The 15,825-nt window shown below is 49.9% G+C and overlaps 1 protein-coding gene across 1 annotated transcript; it reads right to left on the bottom strand.

Moving 5' to 3' along the window:
- Positions 1–5: 5 nt before the first annotated feature.
- Positions 6–15,620, bottom strand: CLSTN3 (calsyntenin 3). The gene is given in 19 exon segments (XM_075108790.1): positions 6–715; positions 800–1,017; positions 2,509–2,644; positions 2,774–2,919; positions 3,487–3,657; positions 4,740–4,966; positions 5,422–5,570; positions 5,753–5,910; positions 6,689–6,745; positions 7,841–8,003; positions 8,083–8,195; positions 8,485–8,754; positions 9,199–9,384; positions 10,047–10,196; positions 10,522–10,730; positions 11,176–11,371; positions 12,306–12,428; positions 15,135–15,378; positions 15,381–15,620. Coding segments are annotated over 19 exon segments (3,312 nt in total). The 5' UTR covers positions 15,606–15,620; the 3' UTR covers positions 6–544.
- Between the last annotated feature and the right edge of the window lie 205 nt (positions 15,621–15,825).

Raw genomic sequence — 15,825 nt, 5'->3', positions numbered from 1 at the left:
GAATATTTTATTTGAAATCCATTTATTTTAAAATCCACTTTGTTTCCTCATCCTTCTTGCCTTCATTCATTTAGTTTAGGAGTATTGACAATTTTACAAAGCGACACAAGCTGCAGTGTGGGTGTTTTTTTGCATGAAACGAGAATAAACCTCAAACGACAACATTGAAAAAATATACAATATATATATATATAATATCTGGGCAGGGGTTGTGAAAGTCCCCACTCTGAGCCCTGTGGCTGGCTCCTCCTTCTGAATTTCTGTTCTTTCCAAGCCCCTCCTTCCTCATCATAATTTGAACTGTGCCACTGTCATGTGCAGGTGCCCTAACACATGTTTCTAGAGAGCCAGATGGGGGGGTCAATAATGTGGGGAATGTCCACAATGAGAATGGCAGAAGATGAAGAAACATGGGAGGCAGAATGACAAATGAAGGAGGAGAGCATGTGTACACGGTGGGGGAAGGAAGAAGTTAAAAGTAAGACACCTCTTCCTTCCAGCAACATGTTTTGGAGGAATCCATTGGACTGGTGTTTTAAAGCTCCTAGTAGCAGTGAGAGCTGTCACTTTTGCCAGTGATGTGTCGCTCATCCACGTCATTGCTGTCCGGGGAGTCAGGTGTCTCCGAGTCGGTGCTCTCATCTTCATCCTCCAGGCCCTCCCTAGCTCTGCCCTTGCTGCTTTCTGCTGCCATCTCCTGGCAGTTCTGGTAGGACTGGGGAGGTGAGACATGGGGTAAGGGGAAAGGTCTGGCAACCCAGCTGCCCACCCAGCCCCAGCCACTGTGGCTGCTCCTTACCTCCATGGGGTTGACTATGATAGTGAGGGCTGAGTCGTCCCAGAACATGTCATTCTCTTTGCCTCCAGTGCTTGTGTGCCCTCCTTCAGCAGCCCCAGGGGTCTCTTGCCCCACTCCTCGCCGGTGCAGGGAGTGGATGCGCAGGATGCCAAGGATCACCATGAGTGCCAGGAAGCCCACACACACCACAATGATGACAGTGGCAGCACCGGGGACCACTTCGGAGAAAAAAATGAGAATGCATTGTTAGAGTTGTCACTGAAACACGCATTTCCAACCTGACCTGCAGGAACTGGGATTTGTGGGCAGAGCTTGGGTCTAGACAGCAACGTGTTCTTTTCTGCTCCCCTGGGCACAGGCAGTTCCTGCCTTCAGCTGCTGTATCTTTGCTTGAGGCCTGCACAGTTTGCCAGGATGCCTAGCTCCAGGCATCCTCTGATGTTGGCCAGGCCTGTAGACCGCACATCTTCATCTACACAAGTCACCAGAATACGTTGCACAGCAGCCATTTGTATCCTTCCCTTGGGAGGGAGAAATGTGTGCTGGGGAGAGCCTCTAAGGGCATGAGGATTTTTAGAGGTGTGATTTCTGTGCACGCTGTAGAGAAGGAAGCCAAAAGAAGTCTGCCTTGCAAATGGGGCAGAGGTGAGGGCTACGATGGCCTTCTAATTAGTGCCATGGTCAAAGCCCAGTTTCTCCACAGAAGAAAACTTGAAATTTATCTAAGACCCTTAGCCCATCTCCCACCCCTTTGTTCTAGACCTGTAGGCTGAGCCTTGACTCCCCAGATAACCCCCTTCCCTGCAAAATCTATCCAGGCCCTCTGTGGATTTGGTCTGTATTGTTCTGTACCACAGCGTCAATTTTTCTCTCTGCTGCCATCAGGCAGAGCTGGGGAAGGGAGTGGCAAAGCCTGGGTTTTGGTGCTCTCCCAGCATGTATGTAGGCTGTTCCTGCAGTGGCTCAGTGCCAGCTGCACGACTGCACCAGCTTGGGATCAGCTGCTGCAGGAAGCTGCAGCAAATCCTAGCACCAAAGATGCTCTCCATGTTCTGTATGATGGGGGCCAAAACTAATGCAAGGTCCTCTGTAACAGTCCCGGAGCTTTCACAGCCTAGGAGGAGCCAATTAGGCTGCAGTCATGCCTGTGGCACAGGGCTGCCAGGGCAAAACAACAAATCTAATCTCTAGTCTAGTTTTCAGGCTTCTCTCTCTCTCCTCTGTTTTGGGGGCAAGGATCCTCTGGTCTGCGTAGTGCTGTCTCGCATATTTTTCTGCCTTGCTGATTGCCACCTAGTCCCATCTCTTTTTTTAGGGCAGTGGCAGTCTTGATTCTCTTGTTTCTCTCCTGCTGTTGAAACTTCTTTCTGAAATTACATTACCCAAGCCTGCATAGCGCCTTTGCAAGATGCACGAATGAAATCGTACCAGCTTACAGTTCTTTTTATACCTTCTCAGGTGTAGATTTCAGACCGCTTCTACATCAAGAAAACAACACGCAGAAAGAGGAGGATTGTTGCTCTAAAACACAATTTGACGCAGACTGCCGTCCATTTGCTAATGAAGAGTGGGACAGGACAGTATAATGAGAACTTGATATCATGGGTATGGGCAGCCTAAAAGGAGTCCTCTGCTATAGGCTCTAACAGGATATCAGAAAATCAGCATCCTGACCTGAAGGAATAAAACCAAAAGACAGTGTTACATACTTGGGTTGTTATGGGTGCTTGCCAAGCTGTGCCCAGACAGCTCTGCGGGTAAATGATGGCCTCGGTGCATGAACTGCTGGGAACTCAGAATATGGTTAGGATGAGCAGCTTGGTTCATGTTGTGGAGGACATTCATCTACAGAAAGACCAGAGTGAGAGAGACTCAGGCCTGTGTTCAATACATTCTATATTGTGTGCATTCCTGTCCACCATGTCCTCTGCACGCATGCATGAGCACCTATATGTGCATGTATTGCTCTTGTACCTCAACAGTAAACTCATTGCTGGAGTAGCGGCCATTCATCTCAGTGCAGGACAGGTGAAACTTCCTTTCATAAAGGGCAGCACCATGGTTGATGTGGTATGAGACCTGGCGTAGTATTTCCTCATAAACTGCAATGCTCTCCACACCTGAGACAAGAGAGAATTGGTGTGGAGTGAGGAAGCGCCTGCTTCAAAGTCATCTGGCATCAAAACACTGTAGCAAACCAGGAGATACAGAAGAATCCAAGGCAATGCTGCGTTGATTAATTTTGGGAAGGGAGCAGAGCTGGAGCTGGCTGCAAAGGACCTGATGAAATCCCTGCTTGCATTGCTAAAACACGTGGAAGGGAAGAAATAATCAAGAGCAACAGCCCTGTTAAGTTCTGGACAGTGCAATAGTGTTGTACCAATCCACAACGTGTGGGATGTGCTGCCCCTCAGTCATGTTATGCAAAACGCTTGGCATCTGAGAACAACAAACCCCAAGGGCAATGGGGTAAGTCAGGAGGAGTGATGGAAGCCTGGGTCAGAGCTCAGACACCATGCTGTGTGCTGGAGCACGAGCCACCTCCCCAAGGAGATGGCCTGGGACTTCCAAAAGCCAAGAGTTCAACAAATGGTTACATCTCAAGAGTCTCACAAAGTACACCAACACATCTCTAACATCAGTGAGAATGGAGTAATTAGATGGCTCTGGCAGAGGAGAGGACATACCTGTGATGGTCACGTAGGCAGAGGTGTTAACAAGCTCCAGGCCCCGCTGCTGCAGCAGTGCCCCATCCAGGAGCAGGTACTCCCTCTCTGGGTCCAAGTCATCTCCTACCAGTGAGATCTCGCAGCCGTCCAGGTTGTGCACAATCTCATCTGACATTCGTGTGTCTGTCACTGAGATGCAAACGGAAAGAACACAGGGCCAGAAAGTCAGCCAGCCATCAGTGAAGGCAGGAGTTAGAGTGGTATCCACTTACTTAAAAGTGCTCACATCATACGTAATGACTTCTCTTTCTCTGGCTAGTACTGACCTTGGGTAAAATCACTGTCAGACTCTTATTACTTGTTGGAGGAGTCCTCCTGGTTCTAATGACATTATTTATGCACATAATAAAGTCACTTTATTTTGGAGCAACATACTATTATTGGACTGGTTCACGATAACACATCTTGGCTGTAAGAACTCTGTTGACACTGGCAATGTGCAAATTAGGAACAACTCTATCACACATTCCCAGACCCTGAGTGCTTTGAAAGGCTTCCCCGTCTCATGACTGTTGGTTATTATGGTTGAGATCTTATCTTCTTTAAAATGGCAACCACATTCAATGACTAACTGCTTTCAGCAGGGCTAAGACCAGCCTGCTCTAAGTCAAGAAACTCATCATTGTATGAGGAAAAACAAAGCTGCTAAACACAAAACTATGAGCAAAAAATCCTATTACTAGAAAAAATATTAATTAAGTGAAAGGACATGTGGAGCACAGAGTGCAGAGAAGTAATGTGAGGATGATGGAGAGAAATTGAGGGACGAGATATATTACAGTGTGAGGAAACTGGGGAATTCACAGGAATAAGTGATGCAGGCAGAGATGGGAGAGGGCAAGAAATAAGAAAGCAGGAGAAAAGGAAGCAGGAGTAAGTGCAGGAATGGAGAGGGTGACAGGCAGGATATCCGTCCAGTGCTGGATTCAATAAAGGGAAATGTAGGTAAAATGTGAAAGGGATTAGGAATGAGCAGCCTGGGAAAGAAAGAGGAGAGAGTGAGCCAAAGAAACTGGGTGGATAGAAAATGTACAGGGAGGAGCAGAAAGGGATAAGAACCGATTAGCCTACATATTGACAGACAATGTGCCTGGCTTCTGTATTTGTAAACTCTCTCCTATTTCCAGTGTAATGAGGGGCTCTACTTCCTCTGCAGGATAGCAACACTTGCTCCAGTTTGTCTCATATACCTTGCCATGTACTCTACTCACCAGTACCATGCCAATTCTCATCCTTCTTGGCTTCCACTTGGTGAGAAATAGAGCAGGTGATCTGGAGGTTGGGGAACAGGGGCACCCCATCAGGACCCTCAAAGTCTGATGCAGGATGAGCAAAGTGGGCATTGCCACTCAACAGGATTTGGGGGGCATCAGGCTGTAGCACCACAACATAACCTTCCACATCAGGAATGGAGACACATGACTCTTCACTGAAACACCTCAAGGGGAGAAGTAGAAAGCACCAGTTGGCCCAAACTTCCACCAGTAACATTGTAAAAGAACACCTCCTGACCATTACTGCCAGTGAAGGGAATACCCTTTTTCTGGTAGTCTTTCTAAAGCTCCCCTTGCCTGCTGTGCAAGACAGAGAGGTGCAGTAGGAATGACATCCCTGGTGATGTTGTCACATCCACACACCACAGAGAAAATTAAAACCAGCCAGCATGCCTAGAACACCATCAGTGAAGGCAGAAGTTCTGCTGCCTGCACAGACCCCAGTATTACAGTATCCATTTGGATACTGGATACTTTAATATTTATTTTCAGGAATACTCCTACCCATTTTGAGACCATCAATTAGAATTAAAATATAAGGTGAGGGAGTGTGATTTTAGTCAAAAGAGAGGTAATCCTCTCACTGAACTTGGCTGGAGGTGCTGCTTTGTCCACTCACTTGACAGTAGTGGTGAGCCTGAGTGGCCGGACTCCAGGGGTAGCAAAGCGCAGGGAATTCATGTAAGCCACATGCTGGATTGCACGGTTGAAGGTTTCCACATCATCACCCTCCAAGGTAAGCAGGGACTGAGAGGGGTTCACATGAACCTACAGGTGGAAGAGAAGAACATACTCGGGGTTCCCTGGCAAATGCCAAGAGTCCAGGCTAAGAGAGACACAAAGGAGAAAGGTAGGGAGTTGTCTGAAGTGGGAAAGCAGGCAAAGTCCTGGGAGGCAAGGCTGGGGAGGAGAGTGGAGGAGACCCATGCAAGCTAGGCAGATGGGCATACCTTCATCCCTTTGCCCAGACTGTCGAAGTCACTGTAATCAAGCCCCTCACGGCAGGCATACAGACATTCAATAACCTCCCGGCTCTCCAAGCTACCAGGGCGCACAGTGAAGCCAGCCAAGTAACCATGGAAGTAGTGGTGTATTGACAGAGGATCTCCTGAGGGAAACATGGGAGGTGGAGGGTGTGAGAGACATGGCGAGGAAGAGAGCAAAGACAACAAAAGCAACAGTGTGAGGGACATACAGATGTTAAGGGAGGTAGAGAGAGACAGAGAGGGGTGCACGGGGCATGGAAAAGCAAAGACAACAAAAGCAACAGTGTGAGGGACATACAGATGTTAAGGGAGGTAGAGAGAGACAGAGGGGTGCACAGGACATGGAAATGCAAAGACAACAACAAGACAGGGGATGCTGAAGTAAAGAGATGACAATTTTTTGAATTCCGGATGGGGAAAGTGAGAAAAACAGACCAACAGAAATACTAGGGCAGTGAACATTGGGTAGCATAGAGAAGTTTCTGCCAAACCAGTGAATGCCAGATAGAAACAATTTCTTGTCCCCTTCTCACTCTGCTTCCTGTGAGGGCTTTTAAAAGAAACTATACATTCCATAGATAGTTAGGGATGAGGTGACATCTCCTGATGTCTCTAATGGCTACTATGTTCTTCAGAGACCAACTTTAATGATCAGGCATGAGGACTCTTTCTCCACATGAAAAGCATACTCCATCTCTCAAAGCAGGCTGTAGTCCCTCATCAGCCTTTTCATGCTCCACAGATATCAAGGACGAATCTGCCAAATAAGGGGTTTCCTCCCAAGATGGTGGGAGGTGGCAGGACAGGACTGGGGGAGCTGTATGAGGAAGGCACCATGCAAGAAGTGATAGTCATGCATGGTGAAGAAGGGAAGAGAACCATCTTCTTTCTTTTCCCTACCTTGTGCAGTATCAGTGGAGTTCTCATTTCCTTTGATTTTCTCTTTGTTTTTCTCCTCTGCAAAAGGAGATCATTCAGACAAGCAATAAGGGATTGGAAGAGGGTAGTCACAGGGTCTGTATAATTGTTATAATACAAGTGCCTGTATTGGCCAATCCAAAAAAACAGCTCTGGAGTCTCGTACCAAGCAGTGCACCCTTCAACCCTAGAGACAGCACATCACAGACGAAGGAGGGCAGAGTCCCTCTTATGAAGCGGATGGTGAGACCATAGGATAAGTAACAGATACAAGAGAGAAAGTATAGAGGTTTTTTCCTCCTTTCCCAATGATATCTATTTTGATTCCCATTTATGGAACATGGTCCCAGCCATATTTGCAACAAGCCATGTTCTCAACATCCATTTGAAACTCATATGGTTCCAGGAGCATGTCCCAAGCTGATTAATATTTGTTGGTTGCAAAAGGCCAATTGAGAGCACAGAGCTGTGGGAAGATCCCTGACCTGGGATAAGCAGTACTACAGTAAAGATTTTATTTTGCTAGAAATTTCCGCTGGAGTGAGTGAAGCCAAGCAGCAGGCAAATTCCTTTTGTTCTGTCCTGCTTCAGACTTGCAGGAGAACTGAAAGACCTGGGAAATGCAGCCTTACATCTCCACAGAATGGGTTTTAAGTTGGTAGTGGCTTAACTGTATTCCTAACCTGATCTTTGTCCACCAACCCAATTCCTTTACAGAATGATTTATGACTTCTTCATATAGGCCCTCAAGACACAGAAATACCCATCAATACAACCAGCAGCATAAATAGTACAGCCTGCTCTTTGGTGAAAAGTTTTGATAAAAACGTCAACATCTGAATAAGGTAAAAAGTTTTACCTCTCCTCTCCCTGAAAGCTGGTTATCCATTCTACTGCTGTTGTCCATGAAGCTGCCTATGACACTTGTCCCTGAGCTATTATTACCATGGCCTGCTGGCTTGGTCCGTAAGGAAGGAAGGAGCCACATTAACTTTGGTGTCAAGGAGGCAAGACGGCTGCAATGTGGTCTGCATCATTCAGTATTGGGTGGTGTTTCTTTCACCTCTTCTGGCTCTCCCTCCAGTCCTTTGTTTCCCATATGGGAAGATCATGGTTCAGGGAGTGGGCACTCACCGGTCCAGCAGGCTCCAATCATGAGCGAGGGTTCCTGCCGTGGGGGGTGAATGAGGCCGTTGTCATGGATGAGGGCAGGGTCATAAGAGACGCCATCCACGTAGAGCGTGACAGTGGGGAACTCCAAGTTGAGGGCATAATGGTGCCATTCGTCATCACAGACCTATGGCAGACAGCAGAGGAAGGGATCAGCAAAGGGCAGAAAGAGAAGGGACATGGGGAAGAGGCAAACGCTTCCTCACCTGCTCAAGCTTCCAGAGGAATTTCACAGGCCTTGCACTTTCCAGCAACGGCCAGTAGAGGAAAGCAATCCTGCAGCCGTGCACAGCCAGAGAGTAATGCGAGTAGCCATCCTCTGCCAGGGACAAACACAGGGCATTACGTATCACACCTCAGAGCAGTCTCACTAGCCAGAGCCCAGAAGCACATGCTAGCCTGCACTACTGGCACTCAGCACCACATGCTCACAGCAGGCTTGACTGCTTTTAGAAAAAGTGACACCTGAAGAAGCTGAGCTACTAAGGAGAAACCCCTGGCCAGGTCCCGCTGTGGAACACAACAGATTTCCCCATGCAGGGACATTCCCTTCTAACAAGTTAGAGGCAGTGGGCAGAAGTGTCACCACCCCAGAAAAAGTGTCTCACCGCTCTGCACTGTGCTGCAGATCACTGTCTCCTCTTCCCGCCTGCCTTTGCCAGGCACCACAGCATGCTTCATCCATACAGACAGGGTGAAGTGGTCACTCAGCCCCTCATGGGCATTCGGACCATTCACCACAGGCACCTGGGCAGCCTGGCTGCCATTGAACCAGTAGATGAGGCTGCTGTCCTGGCTGTAGTGCACCGAGAGCCGTGCAGTCCAGTTCGCTGTGGGGCTAGGCACTGGCAGCAGGTCAATCTCTCCTGAGGCAGCACCTACCAAGAAAGGAAGGAGTCAGGAATGTCAGCATGGGAGAATAAGAAGCCTGACAACGGGGGAACAGACAAGGGTGCTAAAGGGCTTGTTGTAATGTCCCAGAGCACAGGGAGAGGAGGAGTTGCCTATAGGCCTTATTCTATCTGGAGAAGGATGGTGACTTTTCCATCTGTGCTGAGGGAAGTCGCACAGACTGTGTACTGAGGCAAGGCACAGAAACCTCTGGCTTCCCAGCGAGGAAAGCGTGGGGAGCCCCTTGTCAATACAGGCAGGGAACGGAAGCTAGGTGTCCTCCCAGCCCCGCTGACCACAGCAGATGTTGGGAATGTGTCCCCCAGCATCTCTGCTGTGTGAGGCACAGAGCTACCACTGTGAACCCCTCAAGGGGAAGGGGCAGGGTGCTACACCACAGCTGCCCTCAGCCCAGGAAAGAATCGATTCACCACAGAGTTTGCGTAGTGACTTCTCAGAGTAGTTATCCCGGTCACAGCCCTTGGCCACATGGTTTGTCTGCAGCTCCACCGTGGCCTGGATGTTCCACAGGGGCTCATCGCAGGTCTCCAGGTGAATGCTGGGGAAGAGCGCGAGGCTGCCTGCACCTGGGGTGTACTCAATCCTCTTGTTCCAGCCTAATGAAGAAGAGTGAAAGAGAGGGGTTAGGTCCTGCCAAGGACCCAAGGCCGGAACATTTGGCACACACACAAGTGTCATTTATGAACTAGCCCAGAAACAAGACATTGTTGGCCCCTTCCACACTGAAAAGACAACTTTATGCAGCTGGCATCAGTGCAAGGGAAGAGTTCCTAGAAGCACAGAGTCCAAATTCTCATCTTCTACAGCTAGTACCAGCGTAGCATCATTCTTTGGATTGTCAGCCACTGTTACCAGGCAGAGCAGATACTTAGCTGTGTTGATTTCTCCTTAATTCTATTGACTAAGGTGAGCCCGTAGGCACACAACAGCTCTGGAAAAGCCAAATATCCTCAGGATAAGAAGCCCCCAAAACAATCTAAATTGAATACAGTCTATGAGCCTTATGAAAGACATTGTAGTTCACAGTAATCCAAGGAATGATTTTCCAATGTTAGAATTGCCTTTCAGTGGCTCTGCAACAGACTTAAATGTCTGCTGCATCCCCTTAGATGGGACTGATGGGTTAGTGCCAGAATTGAACCATATATATGGGCATAAAAATTTATACATGTATATACAAACATTTGCAACGAGTAGGACTGAGTAGCAGTTCAGCAAAAGTAAAGGGAAGACATAACTGTGTTTGGAGGTTTCATACCCTGCCAGCTGGGCTTGCAGGTGGGTTTCACCTGGATTTCCACTTCAGCATCATCAGAAGCCCGCTTCTTTCCACAGTCATAGGCTGTCACTGTGAATTTGTAGAGACGATCTCCACTGTACTGCAGCTTCTCTGTGTTCTCAATGTTCCCTGGTTAGCAAAACACAGAGATCAAGGGAGAGGAAAGACAGTCTCCTCAAAGATGTTCCTTCTAGAAATCACTCTTATTTTTGATCAACTACAAAAGCAACCAAAAAGGGTCAAAAAAATCAACCAAAGCCCCCCCTCCCTAGTGCCACTCTATAACAAGCTATAGCATCCCATAAAATGGCTGCTGCATCTCTGCAGCAGGAGAGATAGATTAGCAGTGCTAGAAAATTCACATAGCACAGCTCTGCCAGCAAATGGGACTGGCAGAGAGGGAGCAAAGCAGGAAAGGGGGAGTGACATGCTCATGGTAGATGCGGATTCTTACCGTCATTGTCAATCAGAAAGGGAATATTGGGAGTCAGGATCTCATAGTAGCAGATCTGGCTGTACTGTGGCGAGCAGTCTCCGTCAATGGCCTCCACACGCAAGATGCGGTCATACAGCTTTCCCTCAGTCACTGCCACACGATACAACTTTTCCACAAAAACAGGAGCAAACTCATTCACATCGTTTACTCGAACATGCACTGTGGCCCTGATGCAGAGAGACATCAGTAAGAACTGATCAGCTGATTAGGAGCTATACACTACCTAAATTTCAGTGTAAGTCACTCCCCTAAAGTGCACCAGTCTGATTTCCAGACATCAAAAGCAAGAACAAGGAGAGAGAGCTCGATTTCAATGCAGCAATGATGGCACACACCAGAGAAAAAGGAATGACAATGTAATCTGGACCTCCTGCCTATACGCAGCAACCACCCTTAGACACAGCTGTCAAGCAGCCCTCATTTCTAGTGTATTCACTCCTGTGACTCAGTCAGTGAACATTTCTCTTTGGGACTTACTAACATGTTGAGTTATAGTATCAAGGCTAGAGAAAAATACTTCTGGCTAAACAAAGCATTCCCACAGAAATTCTCATTTGTGTTTCTGTGACAGATTGCATTTTGTAACATGCAGCAACAACTGCATGAACTTACTTGTGTGATTTCTTGGTATTTGCTCCATCAGGTCCCTCTCCACAGTCATAAGCCTGGATGGTGAATGTGTGCTCCTTATGTGCTTCACAGTCCACTGGTTCCTTGGCCCGGATCAGACCCTCACCTGTAGCTTTGTCCAGGATCACAGCTTCAAAAGGTACCCCTGCCCCATGGATCCTGAAGCCACAGATTTCACCTGGTACCCACAAAGGAAGAAAGGAATGGGAGAAAAAAAGGAATGAGGAGAGTGCATTATGCCCCCTTGCTTCCCTCTCCCATATTTTCTTCCTTTCTAACTTACTCCTTTCTCCCTCATTACCACCTCTCATTTTGAGCAATTTTTGGTCCCCTTAGGAGTTCCTCCTGCCATCTCTTACAGCCATTAATGGTGTAGATTGCCCTCTACTGGAGACTACTCCCATGGCAAGGAGTCTTGACAAGCATCAAGGTTAGAGGTTACAAGGCTCAAGCTAGATTCATTAGTGCTACACAGCCACAGTACTGAGGAAGAACCTTATTTCTCCTCTGCATCCCTCAGGGAGGCAAAACAGGACATATATTGCAGGTAGAGAGCCAGAGCATGAAGTTCCATGATATCTCATCCACCCCCCAGCAGGATGTGCACAGCACCACAGAGAACTGCAGACAGGATCGCCTAAATCCTAAAGTTCAGATCACAGGGACCACTTTTCCTCTCCCAAAGCGGTGGGAGGATGCATGAGGAAGCTCCAGGCATGACCAAAGCAAACACCAGGAATACAACCCTCGCAAAGTCTCATCTGTAGTTTCAGGGATTTGTGCTTACAGTGAGGGGATGTAGCACTGCCAGTGAAGTGTGCCCTACCAGCTTTCTCCAGTGCTCAAAGACACAGAGCTATGCATGTGATCTTTGGAAATAGCAGAACTGCGTCAAAAAGTAGCTGGCTCCACCCTCAATTCCTCTCCCTAAGGGAAACAGCTCACGGCATCCTAAATCAAGCTGTGTGCAAAGTGCCTGGGGAACAAGGTTTGGAGGTGATTGTTTCCTGAAAAGAGCTAGAATCCAGCACCGGGATGAATGTCACCCTGTCTCTGCCTCTTCATAAGTCTCTCCCTGCCTCCCACCCTTCCCAGAGCTGTTACCCACCTACCTGCATAGCGCAGTGGAGCATCTTTGTCCAGTGCAAACAGCGGTGGGTTGAGCAGGACTGTGTTGTCATTCTCCATGATGATGCCCTGATACTCAGCTTCAATCCAGGGTTTGTGCTTGTTTGCTGAGGTGGATTTGGGGTAAGGGATGGACCACAGGAATGTATTAGCCACCAATGACAGATTCAGTAGGAAAAGAGCAGAATATCATCCAGTGGCAGGTAACAACCACCCCTCCCCACCTTCTTCTCTGGAAATAAAGAAGTCTAAAATAGGCTGGGAGGAAGAAGTTATCTTTCTGTCATTCTACTCTGCATGGCTCTTGGGAAACCTCATCAGAAACAATGTGTTCCTTCTGGCCTCCTCATTACTATCTTATTAGAAATATGAGGAGAGGCATCTGGGTGCCCATGAAAGCTGGAGGCAGAAGTAGCCTTATTCTGGAGATAGATTCCAAATGCTAAGTCCTTTAGCTCACTGAAACCATAATTAAAGGATCCAGGATACATCTTCCCTTGGGGTGACCCCAGGGGATGAGTCAAGACTCATGCAACCATTATCACTTCTGCCTCGCATCCTCTGGACTAAGGCCTGGGACCTACACGCATGTACTCTTTCAGTCAGTCATCCTACGCGCATAATAACCTACTCTGAGAGTCCTTTGCTCCTTCCTTCCCCACTCCATGGTGAGCACCATATTCTTTTGGCCCCTCCTTGTTAATCCCGTTGGCTGGAGCCCAGCCAGGCTTGGCATGGAGGCAGCAGCCAGCAGGAGGCTCTGAAAAATGTCACAGGCCCAGAAATAGCAAATTAATCTTTATTACACAGGCTCCAGGGCAGGGAAATGGAGAAATAAAGGGTTGGAGGGGAGGGAAAGGGAGGGAAGAGTAGGGGAGAGAGAAGAAAAATCATTACAAATTAAACTGCCCTCCCCCATGCCCACTCCCTGCCAAATGGGCCTCAGAGATTATATTACGTGGCCTAGTTACAACCCCCATTTCCAGATAATCCCCCAGTCTCCCACCCCCTAGAGACCAAGATTTATTACAGCCCAGCAATACTTTGAGCACAGCATGGCTCAGAGCTGGTGGGGGGTAGGATAAAGAGCCTTTCCCTCAAGGACACCACTTCCAATATGTGAATTCATCCTCTGCAGCACAGTATCCTCTGAAACCACACTGGCATTGAGCAATGTGTTGACTCAAAAGGGACAGCATCCCTTACAACCAAGCACTTTTGCAAATCGGGGCCAGGCGGTGCTGCCGGAGCCAGGTAGCAGGCCAGCAGACAGTGCGACAGGTCAGAGTGGGGAGGCACCAGCAGGGCAGAGCGGGCAGACCCAGCCTGGTGTAGTAGTGAAGAGCGTGGGTTGGCATTTCACCCTCACCGTACTGATTAAGGTTATAAAGCATTGCGTAGGAAATCCGGAGCAACATCCAGCCTGCTCAGTATGCAAGTGGAATCCTTGCTGTGTGCAAGTGCCCACGTTTCACCCCACCCCTCCATTGCCCCCACCAGATTCCACTCCATGACGGCTCTAGTCCATGCGCCACACCACCAAGGTGGGACTCCATAGCTACAATTGCCAAATATGCCCTGTTGCTGGGGTAACAAGCTGGTGGTAGAGAGATAAAGCCTTTGCTGCATCTACCTGCAACTTGGGAATCACCAATCCAATTCCTCGGTAAATATGTTACTGGAGATTATAAAAAGATTTTGGGAATATTTTTAGGATACAGACTGCTGCCAGCTCCAAGAAAGCTCGTGTAAATCTAAAATAATTTGCAGAAGGTGGAGAGATGTCTCAGAGTGTAAATTCACAAAGGAGAGAGAAAATCCAGAGCCTAAGGGGCTTTGCCTCATCACTGGGCCCCTTGGCACCAGAGCAGTACAAATAAATGCCCCTGCCAATGTCAGCACACACAGAGCTCTGCGTTGCACCCACCCTGTAGCCGTACCTCTTCCAAAGCACAGAAGCACCCTAAGGTGTCATCTTCCCTGATGACCCTTGAGTCCCTCACATGTTTTCAGATTCTCCCACCCTGTCAGATTATTGGTGCACTGACTCCCCGGAATGAATTTCTCATGCCTGTGTCTACAGCCACAGATCTAGAAACCTACATCTTTCTCCATCGTTCTACATGTTCAAAGAACATCTGCATTCAGAACGTCACAGCTGTAGCGTTAGGGTTTTTTCATGTATTTAGCACGTAAAATACTGTCTTATATTAGCAACCTTGATAGATAACACATAACTGTACAGTAATTCCTACTGACAGATTGTAGATGGATGAACTAGAATCAGAAGATGGAGATAGGGGATGTGTTTCGGAGACCACAGGGGTCTGTGTAGAAGCAACACATTTTCCCTCAGCACACTAAGGAAGGGAAGGAAAGCTAAATCCACAGAGCAAGAATTGAAACAAAAGCAAGACAAGTGGGTGGAAAAGGGGAAAACGCGAGGGGAATGCTAGGAGAGGAAAGAATTGAGGGAAAAAAAAAAAAAGCGGTGGTAGGAGACAGATGGAGAAAGTAGCGAGAGGGGATGGGATGAGGGCGCCCGAAGGGGCAAAGAAAGCCGGAGCCGCGGGGACCGCGAAGATCCCCCGACAAAAACGTGCCAGACGAAGGCGACGGGCAGCACGGAGCCGCACCGCCACAGCGGGGGGGGGGGGGGGCGGGGGGGGGGGGGGGGGACGGATAGACGGACGAGCGGCGGCCGGCGTGCCCCTCAGCCCCGCCGCGGGGGGCAGCCGGAGGGTCCCAGCGGAGCGCCCCGCCGCCGGCGCCGCCGCCACCCGGGACCGTGCCCGGGGCGCTCCGCCGCTCACCTTTGTTGGAGGCGCCGCCGGGCAGCACGGCGCAGAGGCAGAGGAGAGGGAGGAGGACGGCGGCGGCGCGGGGCCGAGGGTCGCCCATGGCGGCGGCGACGGCGGGTCCCATCCCGCCCGGGGCTGCTGGACAGCGGCGGGCGCGGCCCTGCCCTGCCCTGCCCACGCCCTCGCTCCCGCGGCGGCGGCGGCGGCGCGCAGGGACGGCGCGGCACCTCGGCGAGCCCCGCTCCGCTCCTCTCCACGCCCGGCCCCGCCCCGCCACTGCAGCATGACGTCACGGGCGCGGCGGGGGCCGGTGGGGGTCGGCAGCCAATGCGAGGGGCCGCCACGCCAGGTGCTGCGGGGAGACCCGCTGTGTTCCTGCTGCTCGCTGCAACCCGGACAGGGCGCGGAGAGGGGCGAGGACTGGGGGCGCCTGCACGGGGCGGGAGGGAGGCTTATAAACCGGCGCTTCGCCCCAGGAAGCATCCTCGCGGCTGCGGAGGGACGCGGGAGGATCAGGGTGGGGAGGGTGTGAAGATCATGAGGGTGGGGGGTGGGTGCATGGGCGGGGGGCTGCAGACTGCAGCCGGAGCCCGCCGCCCACCCGCCCCGGGCTCGGCAGGGCGGAGCTGCCAGCCTGCCGCCGCGTCTCCTCGACGGGATGGCCGGAGCGGAGGGAGCGTGGGCTGGGGCACTGCTCTGGGGA

The sequence above is a fragment of the Phalacrocorax aristotelis genome, chromosome 1 (assembly GCF_949628215.1).
Source record: "Phalacrocorax aristotelis chromosome 1, bGulAri2.1, whole genome shotgun sequence".
NCBI lineage: Eukaryota > Metazoa > Chordata > Aves > Suliformes > Phalacrocoracidae > Phalacrocorax > Phalacrocorax aristotelis.
The sequence above is the reverse complement of the archived record's forward strand: the minus strand, read 5'-3'. Positions and strand labels throughout refer to the sequence as shown.